Source organism: Ictidomys tridecemlineatus, chromosome 3, assembly GCF_052094955.1.
Source record: "Ictidomys tridecemlineatus isolate mIctTri1 chromosome 3, mIctTri1.hap1, whole genome shotgun sequence".
In the NCBI taxonomy this organism is placed as follows: domain Eukaryota; kingdom Metazoa; phylum Chordata; class Mammalia; order Rodentia; family Sciuridae; genus Ictidomys; species Ictidomys tridecemlineatus.
The window spans coordinates 48278539-48292328 of record NC_135479.1 but is presented as its reverse complement, the minus strand read 5'-3'; the positions used below and the strand labels follow the sequence as shown (position 1 = coordinate 48292328).

Here is a 13790-nt window from a genome sequence, read left to right as displayed (position 1 = left end):
ATATTACTTTGGCCAATAGATAGGTAATACTTTTGTGTTGTGTAAACGGGTTTGTGGATTAATGCTTCCAACTTTTTTTGTTAATTAATATTTTATTTTTCTCTGAACCATTTGAAAGTAAGATATAGTTATGTCAATACATGTCCCCTAGAAATGTTCTCTTATTCTTACTCATTATTACTTGTGGTTTGAATTTTAAAATGATTTTTAGAAAAGAAATCTCATGAATATTATGATATTGACAGATTTTCATGGGTTATAAGTTCCTTTTTGTGCATTTGAACATAACTTTGCTTTTACATGATTTTGAAAGTACATAACTATATTAGTTCCATTTTCTTCGAAAAAAATTCTAAATCTTTGACTATCACCAATTTAAATCAGTAAGTTAGTGGGAAGACTAGATCATATGCTTTCTACAAATGAGGAACAGATTTAGTAGTTGCAATCTACTCATTTACATTGTATTAAGTATATTTCAATGCTAAACACCATCTATATGCTGTTTATCTTAAAAACTTTACACAAATAAAAAAGATAGCTTACACTATGAGTGTGTTTGATACTATGTGTTTGGTAAAATCTACAGCTTTCTTAAAAAGTTAGCAGATTCCATTTTGGAAATTTTCTGTGTAGTGGTAATGTTTTATACAGGTGTTATTGTAGATCAGGATCATATTTGTAATAGATACTTTATGTCATACCAAATTGGTGTTATATTAAACAAAGTTTTATTCTCTAATTTCGCAGTTGATAAAAATGGTGATGTTTGCATTTCTATTCTTCATGAGCCTGGGGAGGATAAATATGGTTATGAAAAGCCAGAGGAACGCTGGCTTCCTATCCACACTGTGGAAACCATCATGATTAGTGTCATTTCTATGCTGGCAGACCCTAATGGAGATTCACCTGCTAATGTTGATGCTGCGGTAAGGTGTTCACATCCTTCTGTCCTCCCTCTTCCATCTTTCCCACCCGCCTCTTTTGGGACAGAACCTAGGGTGCTAGGCAAGATTTCTACTACTGAACTGTACCTTCAACCTGTCACTCTTTCTTTCTTTCTTTTTTAATATTTATTTTTTAGGTGTAGATGGACACAACACAATGCCTTTATTTTTATGTGGTGCTGAGAATCGAGCCTGGGTCCCGCCTGTGCTAGGCGAGCACTCTACTGCTGAGCCACAATCTCAGTCCATCACTCTTTCTTTTAAGAAGACTCAACTTGTTATGTCCTTTTAAAATATATCTACATCAGGAAATAGCAATTTTGAACTAATTAACATATGCATTACCTCATACCATTTTTTGGTGATGCGAACACTTAAAAAATCCTGCCTTTAGCAGTTTTTAAGATTATTAACTTTAGTCACAAGATAAAATAGATTTTTAAATTTATTCTTTATCATTGTGGCTAAAATGATAAAAAGATGTAACTTGTGATATTAAAAATTGCACGGGCTATGGATATAGCTTATTTGTTAGTGTTTGCCTTGCTGCTCAAGGCCTTGGATTCCATCCCCAGCACCACACAAAAAAGAAACTGGATACTAAGTGGAATAGGCATATTAAGAGCAGAGACTCAGGCTGGGGTGTGGCTTAGTGGTAGAGAGCTTGCCTAGCATGTGTGAGCACTGGGTTCTATTCTCAGCACCACATATAAGTAAACAAAATAAAGGTCCATTGACAACTTAAAAAAACATTAAATACAGCGTGGGAATGTGTGGATTAAAAATGTAGTTTTTAAAATGTGATCAAAGTTATCAGTTTCAGATAATCTGTTATAAAATTCTTAGCTTTGTGGTAACTACAAAGCAAAATCCTATAGTAGACAAAAACAAGGAATCAAAGCAATCCAATAGAGAAAGCCACTTAATCACAAAGAAGTTGGCAAGAGAAAGAAAGGATCATAAAACAACCAGAGAACAGTGAACAAAATGGCAACAATAGATCCATATTTACAGTTAGGGTTAGGATTAGAGAGCTCTCTTCTGGATTCCTATATCCAAATTAGATTGATTCTCTCACCCTCTCATGCTGGCTGCCTCTATTAGATTTTTCCTTTGTAGCTCTTCTGGATCAGATCTTCTGTTTCCTGGATCACATTTTTCTTTTCCTTTTTCCTACGGACTTCATCCTAACATTTTAGATATGTGGGAATTAAATCTAGAGCCCTTTCATGTTTCAAGGTGCTTTATCCTTCCCTAAAGCTTGATTGATACTTTGTTTTTAGAGTTCTAGGAAGAAAATACAAAATTTAGACAGAATTAATTTTTTAGTTTTAATTATTGCTGACGGGAAAGTTGATTATAGGCTGATTCTCCATTGTTAGATGTCAACCACCCCCATTTCCTTTTAAGTTCTTTATTCTTGGGTCTTCTGAAATTTTGTACAATTGTATAAACGCTTTAATCTTTCACCTCTGAAGTTGGTATATACCTTTTGAAATTAAAGACTTAAATGTTTTGGAAAAAATGTGTAATTGTTTTGAGACTTTATCCAATTTTAATATTCTTTCCTTTTTTGAACTTGTTTTAATTTATACCCATATTGATTCCCTAGCATTATCTTTTATCTAAATAATGCCCTTTTTTGTTTTGGAGGTGGGTGCTGGGGATTGAACCCAGGGGCACAGTGTATTTGCTTATTGGTGTGTCTTGCTTTGAGGGGAAACTACCTCTCCCCCCTTTTTTCTTTTTAAAATTTCTTCCTTTGTAAAGGCAAGGATTGATGATTTCCATAGTCTTTGCTGTTCCTAAATTGATGATATGCAAAGAAAAAGAAACAGGTTGAGCATTTTTGAGCACATTTCTGTTACTTTTATGCTAAATGAAATCACCTCTTTTCTCATTGGAACTGTGTTGGTGGTCTTATGTGTTCATGATTGATAAGTTATCTGTTTACCCGTACTTTCTACCCCTACTTTCTACCTACTAGTACTCACTATCATTTCAGTGTAATGCATCTCACCTATCTACTTTAAAGATACAAGATAGTTTTATGTTGACTTTGTTTTCTGGTTATTTTCAAGTAAGGAAATTTAGTAATCCTTCACATAGCTTGAATGTCTTTTTTTGTAAATTGTAGCTTTCTTTCTAGTGTAACATAAAACCATAGCTATTATTTTTTGTGGTCTTTTCTTTTTTAAAAGAGAAATTTTCTTGTAAGGGTAATTAGCAGAAAATGTTTCTATTTGTATATTCCAACAAAATACCTTACAAAAATACTTTTTTGACTGTTTTCTGCCTTGTTAAACTTTTTTAAAGTATTCAAACTACCAAAGGATTATATTCAAAGTTAAAATGATTATTTGAGATTACAAGGAAAAGTTTACATAAAATCATTTGATGTTACTTTTCTACCTACAGAAAGAATGGAGGGAAGACAGAAATGGAGAATTTAAAAGGAAAGTTGCACGCTGTGTAAGAAAAAGCCAAGAGACTGCTTTTGAGTGACATTTATTCAGCAGCTAGTAATTTCACTTATTTCAGGGTGAGTTCATTTAAAAAATTATACTACTGTTCTTTCTTTTGGAAAATGCTATGTCAATTTTTAAAAATCATATGATTTAGATATTTGAATTGTTTGTTCTCATTGGTTTTATTATTTTTAATAGTATTATCCAGAAATTCTTAAGGCTATAATTTAATCTGTTTTTTCCCTTTAGCTGATGTTAAGTAGATATTTTGTTTTAAAATAGTTGTATGATAGTCTTTTTCTTTTCATTCATGGTAAAATTTCTAATATATATATATATATATATATATATATATATATATATTTGTAAAGGGGATTGAACCCAGGGGTGCTTTATCACTGAGCTACCACCCTAGACCTTTTTGTTTTTTGTTGAATTGTTGAGGGGTTCACTGATTGCTGAGGCTGGCCTCCAATTTGTGATCCTACTGCCTGAGCCTCCTATGAGTAGCTAGAATTACAAGAATGCGGCTACTACTCCCAGCTGCATTGGTTCTTTATGGGTGTTACACCCTCTTAAGAACAAAACAACCCTCAGGGCTTGTTCTTCTCATCCATATATGTTTTCCATTTATTTAAGAGCTTGATGACAACAAGGAAGTGGAGTAAAATAGATAATATTGAAGTTTAAGCTTATTTATATTTACTTTTTAGTTGTAGTTGGACACAATACCCTTATTTTATTTATTTATGTTTGTTTTTTTATTTATTTATTTGTGGTGCTGAGGATTGAACCCAGGGCCTCACACACACAGTGAGCCACAATCCCAGCCCCTTATTAATGTTTTTACTTGTGAAACGGTACTTTATAGATTATGGAAATGACCAAGGCTTTTTTTTTGGTACCTGGAATTAAACCCAGGGGTGCTTAATCACTGAGCCACATTCCTAGGCCCCCCCCCCCTTTTTTTGTGACAGGGTCTCACTAAGTCTCTGAGCCTGGCTTTGAACTTGGATCCTTTTGCTTCAGCTTCCTAAGTTATTGGGATTATAGGCTTGTGCCACTGCCCTCTGTTGACTTAAGAATTTTATTGTATTTATCTTGATAGCATTTTAAAAATTAATAATACTAATGAAGTTGCACAAGCAAATTGGATAAGGAGTTTTATATTGTTTCCTTTAAAGTTGAACCATAGAAGACTTTCTTTTTTTTCTTTTCTTTTCTTTTTTTTTTTTTTAGAGAGAGTGAGAGAGGAGAGAGAGTGAGAGAGGAAAGAGAATTTTTAATATTTATTTTTTAGTTCTCGGCGGACACAACATCTTTGTTGTTGGTATGTGGTGCTGAGGATCGAACCCGGGCCGCACGCATGCCAGGTGAGCGCGCTACCGCTTGAGCCACATCCCCAGCCCAAGAAGACTTAAAAATTAATAATAATAAAAAAAGTTAGGGCTGAGGTTGTGGCTTAGCAGTAGAGTGCTTGCCTAGCACGTGCAAGGTACTGGGTTGATCCTCAGCACCACATGAAAATAAAAACAAATAAAATAAAGGTATGTGCCCCCTCCCCAAAAATAATATAAGCTATATGCCTCAGTGCATAAAACAGGTTAATCAGGAAATAGTATAAGACTTTATAGTTACATAGTAAGAAAGCAATAATTGGAAATCTTGACTTAATAAGTCATCACTGTCGACACAATGATAAGAAAGCACACTTCTTCTTAAATGTTGCAGTTCCTTCATAAATATTCACAGGCACTAAGCAACTCTCTTCCCAGGGCCTTGCACGGTTGCACAAGGGTATGGGAGCAGCAGTTCTTGGTAGAACAATCTTGAATTAAATTAACACATTAATTTTACTGAAGATATTTGAGAACCAAAACCTCTTTTCAAGCACTGCAGACTACCTTTCGGCCCTTTATTTTATTTATTTATTTTTTAACACACAAGAGTTTATTTATCAGAGCTGACAAATAAAGGCCATCTCTCCATAGATGAAGAGGGGCCACAGTTTTGAAGAAAAGCCTCAGTAATCATATAACCTAATCACTAGTTTTGTTTGAGCCAATGTGTAAGATCATTTGAAAACTGGATTAAACATTTCATACCAAAATCCATGACTTAATAATGTCTAAAACTCAATATGTTATTTTTTAGGTAGATGGTAGAAGAAAAGTTTGAAAAACAACAGTGATTTGAAGAAGCACATAAAATGTATGAAGTCTGCAGTAGTATTTACCTTAAGGGAGGAAGAGAGGAAACATGAAACAAAGGGGACTTTACCCTTTTAGTTTTTCCCCTTCATTTTTATTTTATATATGTTATTTTTTTTGTGGTGCTAGGGATTGAACCCAGGACCTTACACATGTCAAGCTCCCTCCTCCTCTTCCTTTTACTTATTTATTTAGGTCTCAGGGCCATGGTACCACTGAGCTATACCTCCAGCCTTTTTTAATTTTTATTTTGAGACACACTTTTGCTAGGTTGCCCAGGTTGGCTTTGAACTTGCTATATCCTCTTGCTTTATCTTCCCAGGTTGCTGGAATTACAGGTGTGTGCTACTGAGCTAACTCCATTTATTCTTGACTATCAGTCCTCTGGTGTCATGTTAATGTTTGGCTCTTCTCACCTGTCCACAGAAAACTAAACTCCTAAAGACATTAAATACTGGTTTTTTGGTTACATCTGAAGGTTTAATTAAGTTTTGATTCTGTAACATTTGGCACTACAGATATTCCCTCCTAGAAACATCTCTTATCCACTGGTGAATATCAAGGTTCTATCTTAGTTCCTTCTAAATCTGATTGCTACCTTTATCTGATTTTTAATCTGATTTGCCTGCCTCTTTGTTGCCCTCCTCATTTGCTTCTCACTCTGTGTCCCTAGTTGCAGGGACAAAGTAAGCAAACTATCTCTTTCCTACCTCAGCCTCCTAATTCTACTCCCAGAAGTAACCACTAATAATAGTTGAATCTTTCAGTAATTTAATCCTCCTTGGACATACATAAATATTTTGTACATGTGTATGTATATTGTCAATATACCATATATTCTATGCTTTTTTATTTAATGTTGTCTTTTAAGGTTTTGCAAGCTCAATATGCATCTGCTTCTTTGCTGATGGTTGCATAGTATTAAAAAGTAAGGTTTATATCTTTTTTTTTAAGAGAGAATTTTTTTTTAATATTTATTTTTTAGTTTTCAGCGGACACAATATCTTTGTTTGTATGTGGTGCTGAGGATCGAACCCGGGCCGCATGCATGCCAGGCTACCGCTTGAGCCACATCCCCAGCCCAAGGTTTATATCTTGAAAGAGAAGATTTATATCTTTTTTTTAAATATTTTTTTTAGTTGTATATGGGCACAATATCTTTATTTATCTTTATGTGGTGCTGAGGATTGAATCTAGGGCCTCACACATGCTAGGTGAGCGCTCTACTACTGAGCCACAACCCTAACCCAAGATTTTTACCTTTTTTTAAAATGTATTTTTAGTTGTTGATGGACCTTTATTTTATTAATTTATTTACGTTTAATCACCTACTATTTGCAAAGGCACTGTTCTCTTGGGGGAGTAGAAGATGTAGAATACTATAGATACATTTCCTGGCTGAAAAAAGAAATATTTGTTTAGCCAGATAGACCAGGAATTATAAAACAAACAAAGCCGGGTGTGGTGGCACACACTTGTAATCCCAGTAGTTTGGGAGACTGAGGCAGGAGGATTGTGAGTTCAATGCCAGCCTTAGCAATGGCAAGGTACTAAGCAACTCAGTGAGACCCTGTGTCTAATAAAATACAAAATAGGCCTGGGGATGTGGCTCAGTGGTAGAGTGCCCCTGGGTTCAATACCCACCCTGAGTTCAAACAAACAAACAAACAAAAGTAAAATTAAATCACATTAAGACCTAGAGTAGAATTGTAGAGTGTTGCTTTGGGAAGTTCACACATGACTGACTATTGGATAGTTAGAAGTAGGGCTGCTAGTGACATTGGAAGTTTCCTGAATAGAAATAAAGTTCCATTTGGTGTTGAACTTTATTTCTATTGTATTATATCTAAGGACAACATCTTGAACAATATCCATTTTTAGGAGACAAGAAGAAGAGACAGAGGCAGAAATATGTAGATTGGCTTGGTCACAAGACCTCGGGCAGGAAGCAGTTGTGTGTTGTCACCAATGTCCTGTTGGAAAAGAATTCAGTTTGGGGGAAAGACAGTGGAAAGTAGTGCAAGATGGATTGGAACTTTTGGGAGCACTTATGTGAAGTGTAGCAGGGCAAACTTCCTTGATGGTAACCATTTTCCTCATGGATTGTTTTCACTTGAGTGATTAAGATTATTGGAACACTTCCTCCAAGTGAGAAATTACTTTTATTATTGTCTTTAATATCAACAAGAGAATAGGGGGGCTCAGAAGAGGTTGGCAAATTTTGAGGCTGACCTCAGCAACTTAATGAGATCCTGTGTCAAAGTAAAATAGGGCTGGAAATGTAGCTCAGTGGTAGAGCCACTTTTGGACTCAAATCACTAGTACCACAAAAATAAAACGAAACATGAGAAAATGCTGGGTTGCCTGATTTTAGGTGTTTAGTGATTTTAAATGGTCTGTCCGCTTTTAGGTATTTTCATTTAAAACCTCACTTAGGAGCAGTTTTTAAATGATTCTCTTGTGGCCCTGAAATTTTTCATTGTTTATATCTGAGGGGAGTGATTACCAAACATACAAATGTACAAACTCCATACCCAGTTCTCTATCAGCTTTGGGAGATTTATTGGCGAGGGATTAATTTGGGCATCATATAGACTTTGGGAAAAACATTATAGTAACATTACTTAAAAATTATAATTCCTATTTCATAGCATTGCCTTTTGAGTTTCATTCAATATATGCTTTTGTATTGTCTAATAAATTGTATGTGTATGTATGTGTGCAGATGTTAAAAATCAATTCTAGTCAGGGTAATAAATATATCCATATTTGTGCATTTTTATGCTGGGATGTGGGTCATTTACGTTTATCGGTACAACCTTTTTGTAAAGAAATACAGCCATAGCTCTACCTTTTCGGATCTAACTTAGAGAGGTTCTCTATATTATGGAAAACAGGCATATGCTAGGCCACAGATTGCCTCACAGCTTCCTTCCTTCCCCAACAGAGCTTTTAGTATGGTTGGCTTTGGGTGATTTTAAGAAATTTACTTGGGGCTTTATTTTATTTTATTATTATTTTTTTTTTTTTTTTGAGAGAGAGTATTTTCTAATATTTATTTTCCATTTCTCGGCGGACACAACATTGTTGTTTGTATGTGGTGCTGAGGATCGAACCCAGGCCGCACGCATGCCAGGCGAACGTGCTACCGCTTGAGCCACATCCCCAGCCCTTACTTGGGGCTTTAGAGGACACATTTTGAACATACATGGTGTGAGTTAAATTTTGCCATTGCTCTTAAAGCTTCTCTGTCAAGAGTTTGAAATTATATCACTTGAATTCCCTGGAATTTTGTGTTTTAATTTGCCCCAAATTGTACTTTGCAGTAGGTGGAGGTTTCTGAGAACAGCTGTTCTCTTCCCTTCAATCTCTGACCCCACCTTTATATTCAAAAAACACCTAAATATAATAAAGTGTCAGAAAGGTCCAGTTATTAAGTGTCCCTTTTAAAACTCAAATCCAGTTTTTTCCTAACTTTTTTTTGGAATAGGAAACTATCATTTATTAGCTGTGTGACCTTGCCTTACTTTTCTCTGTAAAGTGGAGGGAACTTCTTTATGTAATGATTGTGAGCATTACCTGAGATGAGTTTTTAAAGCACTTATCACACTGTTTGGCACATTTTAAACACTCGATAAGGTAGAAGTATTTTTTTTATTTAGATGAGTTCTTGACCTCAAATCTAATTTAGGTCATGAGACCAGCAGTTACAAAACAATTAGAACTATTATTGGGATGGAGGGGTTTGTTGGTGGCTCCATAAAGAAATAGGTTTGAACTGATCCTAAAGAATTGACTTTAGCAAGTTGAGAAGTATGGCAGTATCGTTTCTCTGTACATCCTCAAGTATTTCTAAATTTCCAAATTACTTGACACTTAACTAATCCTTCTTGTGATTCTAGATAGAATGTGAAAGACTGGGAATATGGAAAGACTAAATTATTCCTGTCCCATGTGACAGCCACTAGCCACATGTGTCTGTTGAACACTAGAAATAGGCTCATGTGTAGTATGGTAGAAGAATTGAATCTTAAATTTTACTTAATTTAAATTCAAAATTAAATAGTTACATGGATAGTGGATACTGTAATGGATAATCACAACAGTGAGGGCTGGGGCTGTGGCTCAGTTATCAGATGAGCACTCATCTCACATGTGTGGGGCCCTGGGTTCGATCTTCAGCACCACATAAATAAAGTAAAGGTATTGTGCCCACCTACAACTGAAAAAATATTTTTTAAAAAATCACAACAGTGAGCTTAAAATAAGAGTTTGTTGCCAAGGAAAAGAATAAAAATTTCTAGTCAGTTAATAATTTGGTAATTTATAAAATCATTGTATAATGCTGTTTTTTTCTTTTAGGTCTTCAATTGAGAAACATGGCACTGTTTTTCCTGCACTCTACCCACCTATATTGCTGGACTTCTGTTGTAACAAGTTGGCAAAACACTGGCTGGAACTGGGCTGCAATAAAACATGCCAGTTATCAATGCTGACAAGAGCCTAACAAGTGCCAACTTACAGATGATTACGCATTTTGAATTCTAATGAACTGTTTTAACCTTCAGGAAGAATTGTAAAGACGTGTACATAGCACAACATGATCCGGATAATATATATACTGTTCATGTACATCCACAAATACACCTTGTACCAAATAATGCTTTCTTGTAGTAGAATAAGAATCGTGTAAATTCTAAAAAGATTTTAGCAGGTTTTCTTTCCCTATTCATTGTTTCTTATCAGTTTAAAAAGACTCCTTAAAGCATGTCAGATGAAAAGCAATTAGGATTAAAAGTTTCCATTTAATTTCCTTTAAACCATTGAGGCTTCATTAAACCCTTGTCACTTACTAAACTTTTGTATCTTCTTTGTTTTGACAGTCCCCTTTGCTTTTATCTCTTCTATCTGGCAGAAAGTTCTCAGATGATTTAGTTCAAATACTGAAATACTTAATAAGCAATTACTTGATTTTTTAATGATGACTTCAGAGGAGTGGTCATCACTAGGTGCTTTGTCTTTTTGTATTCTAGTTGCACCCATCTCTTGGATTGGATGTAGCAATAACATTTTCTGGCTGTTGAGAGCTCTTGAACCTAGACATTATCCCAAGAACTTAAAAAAAAAAAAAGTTGGTTCTAAATTCAACTTACTGAAATTTACCCCAAATAATACAAAATTCTGATTTGGTTTTATTTTTGCCCTTCAGTTGACTTAATGTAAAGTTTGGATAAATAAAGCATGCACAACTACAAGCTTTTTACTTCTTGGTTTGCTATTAAGAATGCTATTTGCCCTTATATCCTCCTTAATCCTTCATATTTCTTTGTCTCTATTCTTCAATACTAGAGATTTTTCTCACCTATTGTACAAAGAAATTTCGATGTATATTTTCATGTAATTTGATTTTGGAATTCTGTCACCTTATGTAGTGAGTTCTTCCAAAATATAATTTTTTTCCAATAATTGTCAAGTTGTTGGCTTTTATTGTATTGAATGAAGGTTTTAATACTGAATGCCAGAGAAGTGCAGTTTAGAAAAATCTCAGGTTGATTCCTTATGCAAACAAACTTAATACTTGAAAATCACATGGCCATGGCAGTGTAAGTATTGGGTTTTATCTGGATTCTTATGTGAGTCTAAAAGTATTTCAGAGGTAAATGCTCTGCTATTTGACATACAGATTCTGTCACTGACATAGCACACTTGGATTTGATTATGAGCATATTTCATATCATAAAATTTTCTAAACTTCAGCAGTTGGTGAAATGAGCATGTGCACTGTTAGACAGTCCTAGCCTTCTTTCTGTTTATTGTGAGGTTGAGAGTGAGAAGCAATCTTTGGCATATAAGGGATAGAACTTGAGACAGTACCAGATCGGGTATGGTGTATGACTGCGAGAATCAGTGAGAATTGGTGCATCCCTCCTCTGTGGGGTTTGGAGAAATACTTTGGCAGAAGAGAGAAAGGAATCCTGTCAATAATGTAGACTTCTACCAGTTTGTCAGGTTTTTTTTTTTTTTTAAAGCAGAGGTAAAATGGTTACAGATGTAGTCCCAGTGAAGAGTGATTTTTATAAATCCCAGTCTGTTCTTCATTCAAGTATTGTAGAAACCCATAAATATTATTAAAAACTCTTACATGTTCAGTGACTATAAAAATTGATTTGATTCATTGGAGCCCAATTTTCTTCAAGAACTTAATGACTTTTGTCTTTCCCAGAGACTTTGTAAAAATTGTTGCCCCAAAGTGCTAGCTAGACTGCACTCCTACTAGGGACTTTGAATGCAATCTCCTTCACTCTTAAGTCAGAAATCATCCACATAGTAGTTGCTTGTGGAGTTGGAATTTTGCTCTTATGGCTATAATTCCACTAGCAATCTGTTGAGTTAAAACCTGGGATTTGACTGCTCAATAAGTAGCAAATGACCTAGTGACTCAGGGACAACTGTTTCTGAACAAAACTTTAAGTGCCACTTTAATGCAGTTATGTTGGTATGACTGGGTGGTTTTTTAGGGCGTAGGGGAATAGGAGAGGCAGGAGCGAGTGCCTCTCTTCCTCATACTCTTCCAACTATGTCCCCTCACCATACTACAAACTGAAACACAGGCCTTGATAGATGGAGGATTCCTTTTCCTCTTTCAGAGATGTCATCCGTGCCTTTCCCAGTGTTCATCTGACCCATGAATTTAAATGCCTCTACGTTTGATATTTAAATCACTCAGGTGACACTGAACTAGGTGGCTTTTGTCCCACCAGTGCCTCATCATTAGTGTGAGGTGATTCTTCTCTGCTTTAGGAAAAGGACCCCCCCAACCCCCAACTTTGTGCCAACCATTAATATCTGCATAGTCCTTTGGGTGTAGAACTGTTGGCTCTACTAAATTTATTCCAAGTTTTTTGAGAAACTTGTAGATTTTAGCCTGTGTTCATAACAGAAAGGATGATTTCAGTGGCTTTCTGGACTCTGAGTTTAAAATCCATATGCGGTTGATTTTCTTGTCATTGTAAGGTAAATATATTTGTGAGGTCATTCCACTGGTTCTGTGATCACTTGGATGTCATAGTATCTTTAATGGCCTTCATTCCCAGTTGTGAAATTTTATTTTATATGCTCGCTCACCCTTTACAATTCTGCCCACCTCGGGTTGTGATGCCTGTGTATCTTTGCCTGTCTGGTCTCTAGTTGGTGGAATTACCTTTTTTTGTACTGCCACTTCTCAGCATCTTTGAAATTTGACATAATATTGCTTCATTCCAGTTTTTTTTTTAGTTCTGTAATTTGTTGATTGTATTTAACTATGTGAGTTCTGTTGTGATGTTTACTGTATTGTAAAGCACCTCAATCATGTGATGGGTGCTCTATAAATCAATAAATGATGACTTAGAGGCTGTATCATGAGCTATTTTGGTTTTAGGATGCAGGTCTCAAAAAGCAAGTTGTGGAATTCTTTCTGCATAAACAGCATGTGATACCAAAGGGTGCACAGGGGAAACTTGGATGAAGAATACACAGCCAAGCACCACTTTTCATCAGAGTTTCAGTGCATAGTAATTTGGATACTTAAAGTGAGAACATTATTGGGAATGTTGTCTTTGGCCTAAATTAGTTCCACCTTAAAGATAACTTAAACGGTGAGGAACCCAGACTCAAATGTTAACTGGAAGAGAACACAGGCATCATTTTCAATCACTACCTTCCCTCAGCTAAGCAGATGGGGAAACTGGTCCAAATATCTACCCAGAGTCATTTAATAAGTAGTGGCAATAGAAGCAAAACTGAGTACTTTATTCATTCTAAAGATAAAATAGTATCTAGCTTTTTGTCCTGAGTCCTTTCACAGTGTTAGGTGTTGATAACTGACCTGCTGTGTGTGTTGTGGGTCTTTATATAAATTGCTAATATAAATTTATATAAATTTCTAAGTTTGTACAAAGGCTATTAAGGCCTTTGTACAAACTTAGAAAAGAACATGGATCCACCTCTTTTAGAGCTGAATTAGAAACAAGAAGAAAACCCTCCCTGAGAATAGCTTAGGTGAGACTGGGGCTCATTTTCTTAGTTTAATTTCCCTGATAAATATATTTGGAATAAAACTACTGTGGAAGGGCCTAGATGATGTCCCTGAATGTTCAATACCAATTTTATACATAGGCATCTTC

General features: G+C 35.3%; 1 protein-coding gene across 1 annotated transcript in view; it reads left to right on the top strand.

Moving 5' to 3' along the window:
- Ube2g1 (ubiquitin conjugating enzyme E2 G1) overlaps positions 1-13023 on the top strand; it is a 99971-nt gene extending 86948 nt beyond the window's left edge. Inside the window, exons 6-8 of the mRNA XM_078041090.1 lie at positions 751-929; positions 3366-3489; positions 9988-13023. Coding sequence (XP_077897216.1) covers positions 751-929; positions 3366-3452 — 266 coding nt within the window. The 3' untranslated portion in view covers positions 3453-3489; positions 9988-13023. The remainder of the gene's footprint in view (positions 1-750; positions 930-3365; positions 3490-9987) is intronic.
- Positions 13024-13790: the final 767 nt, after the last annotated feature.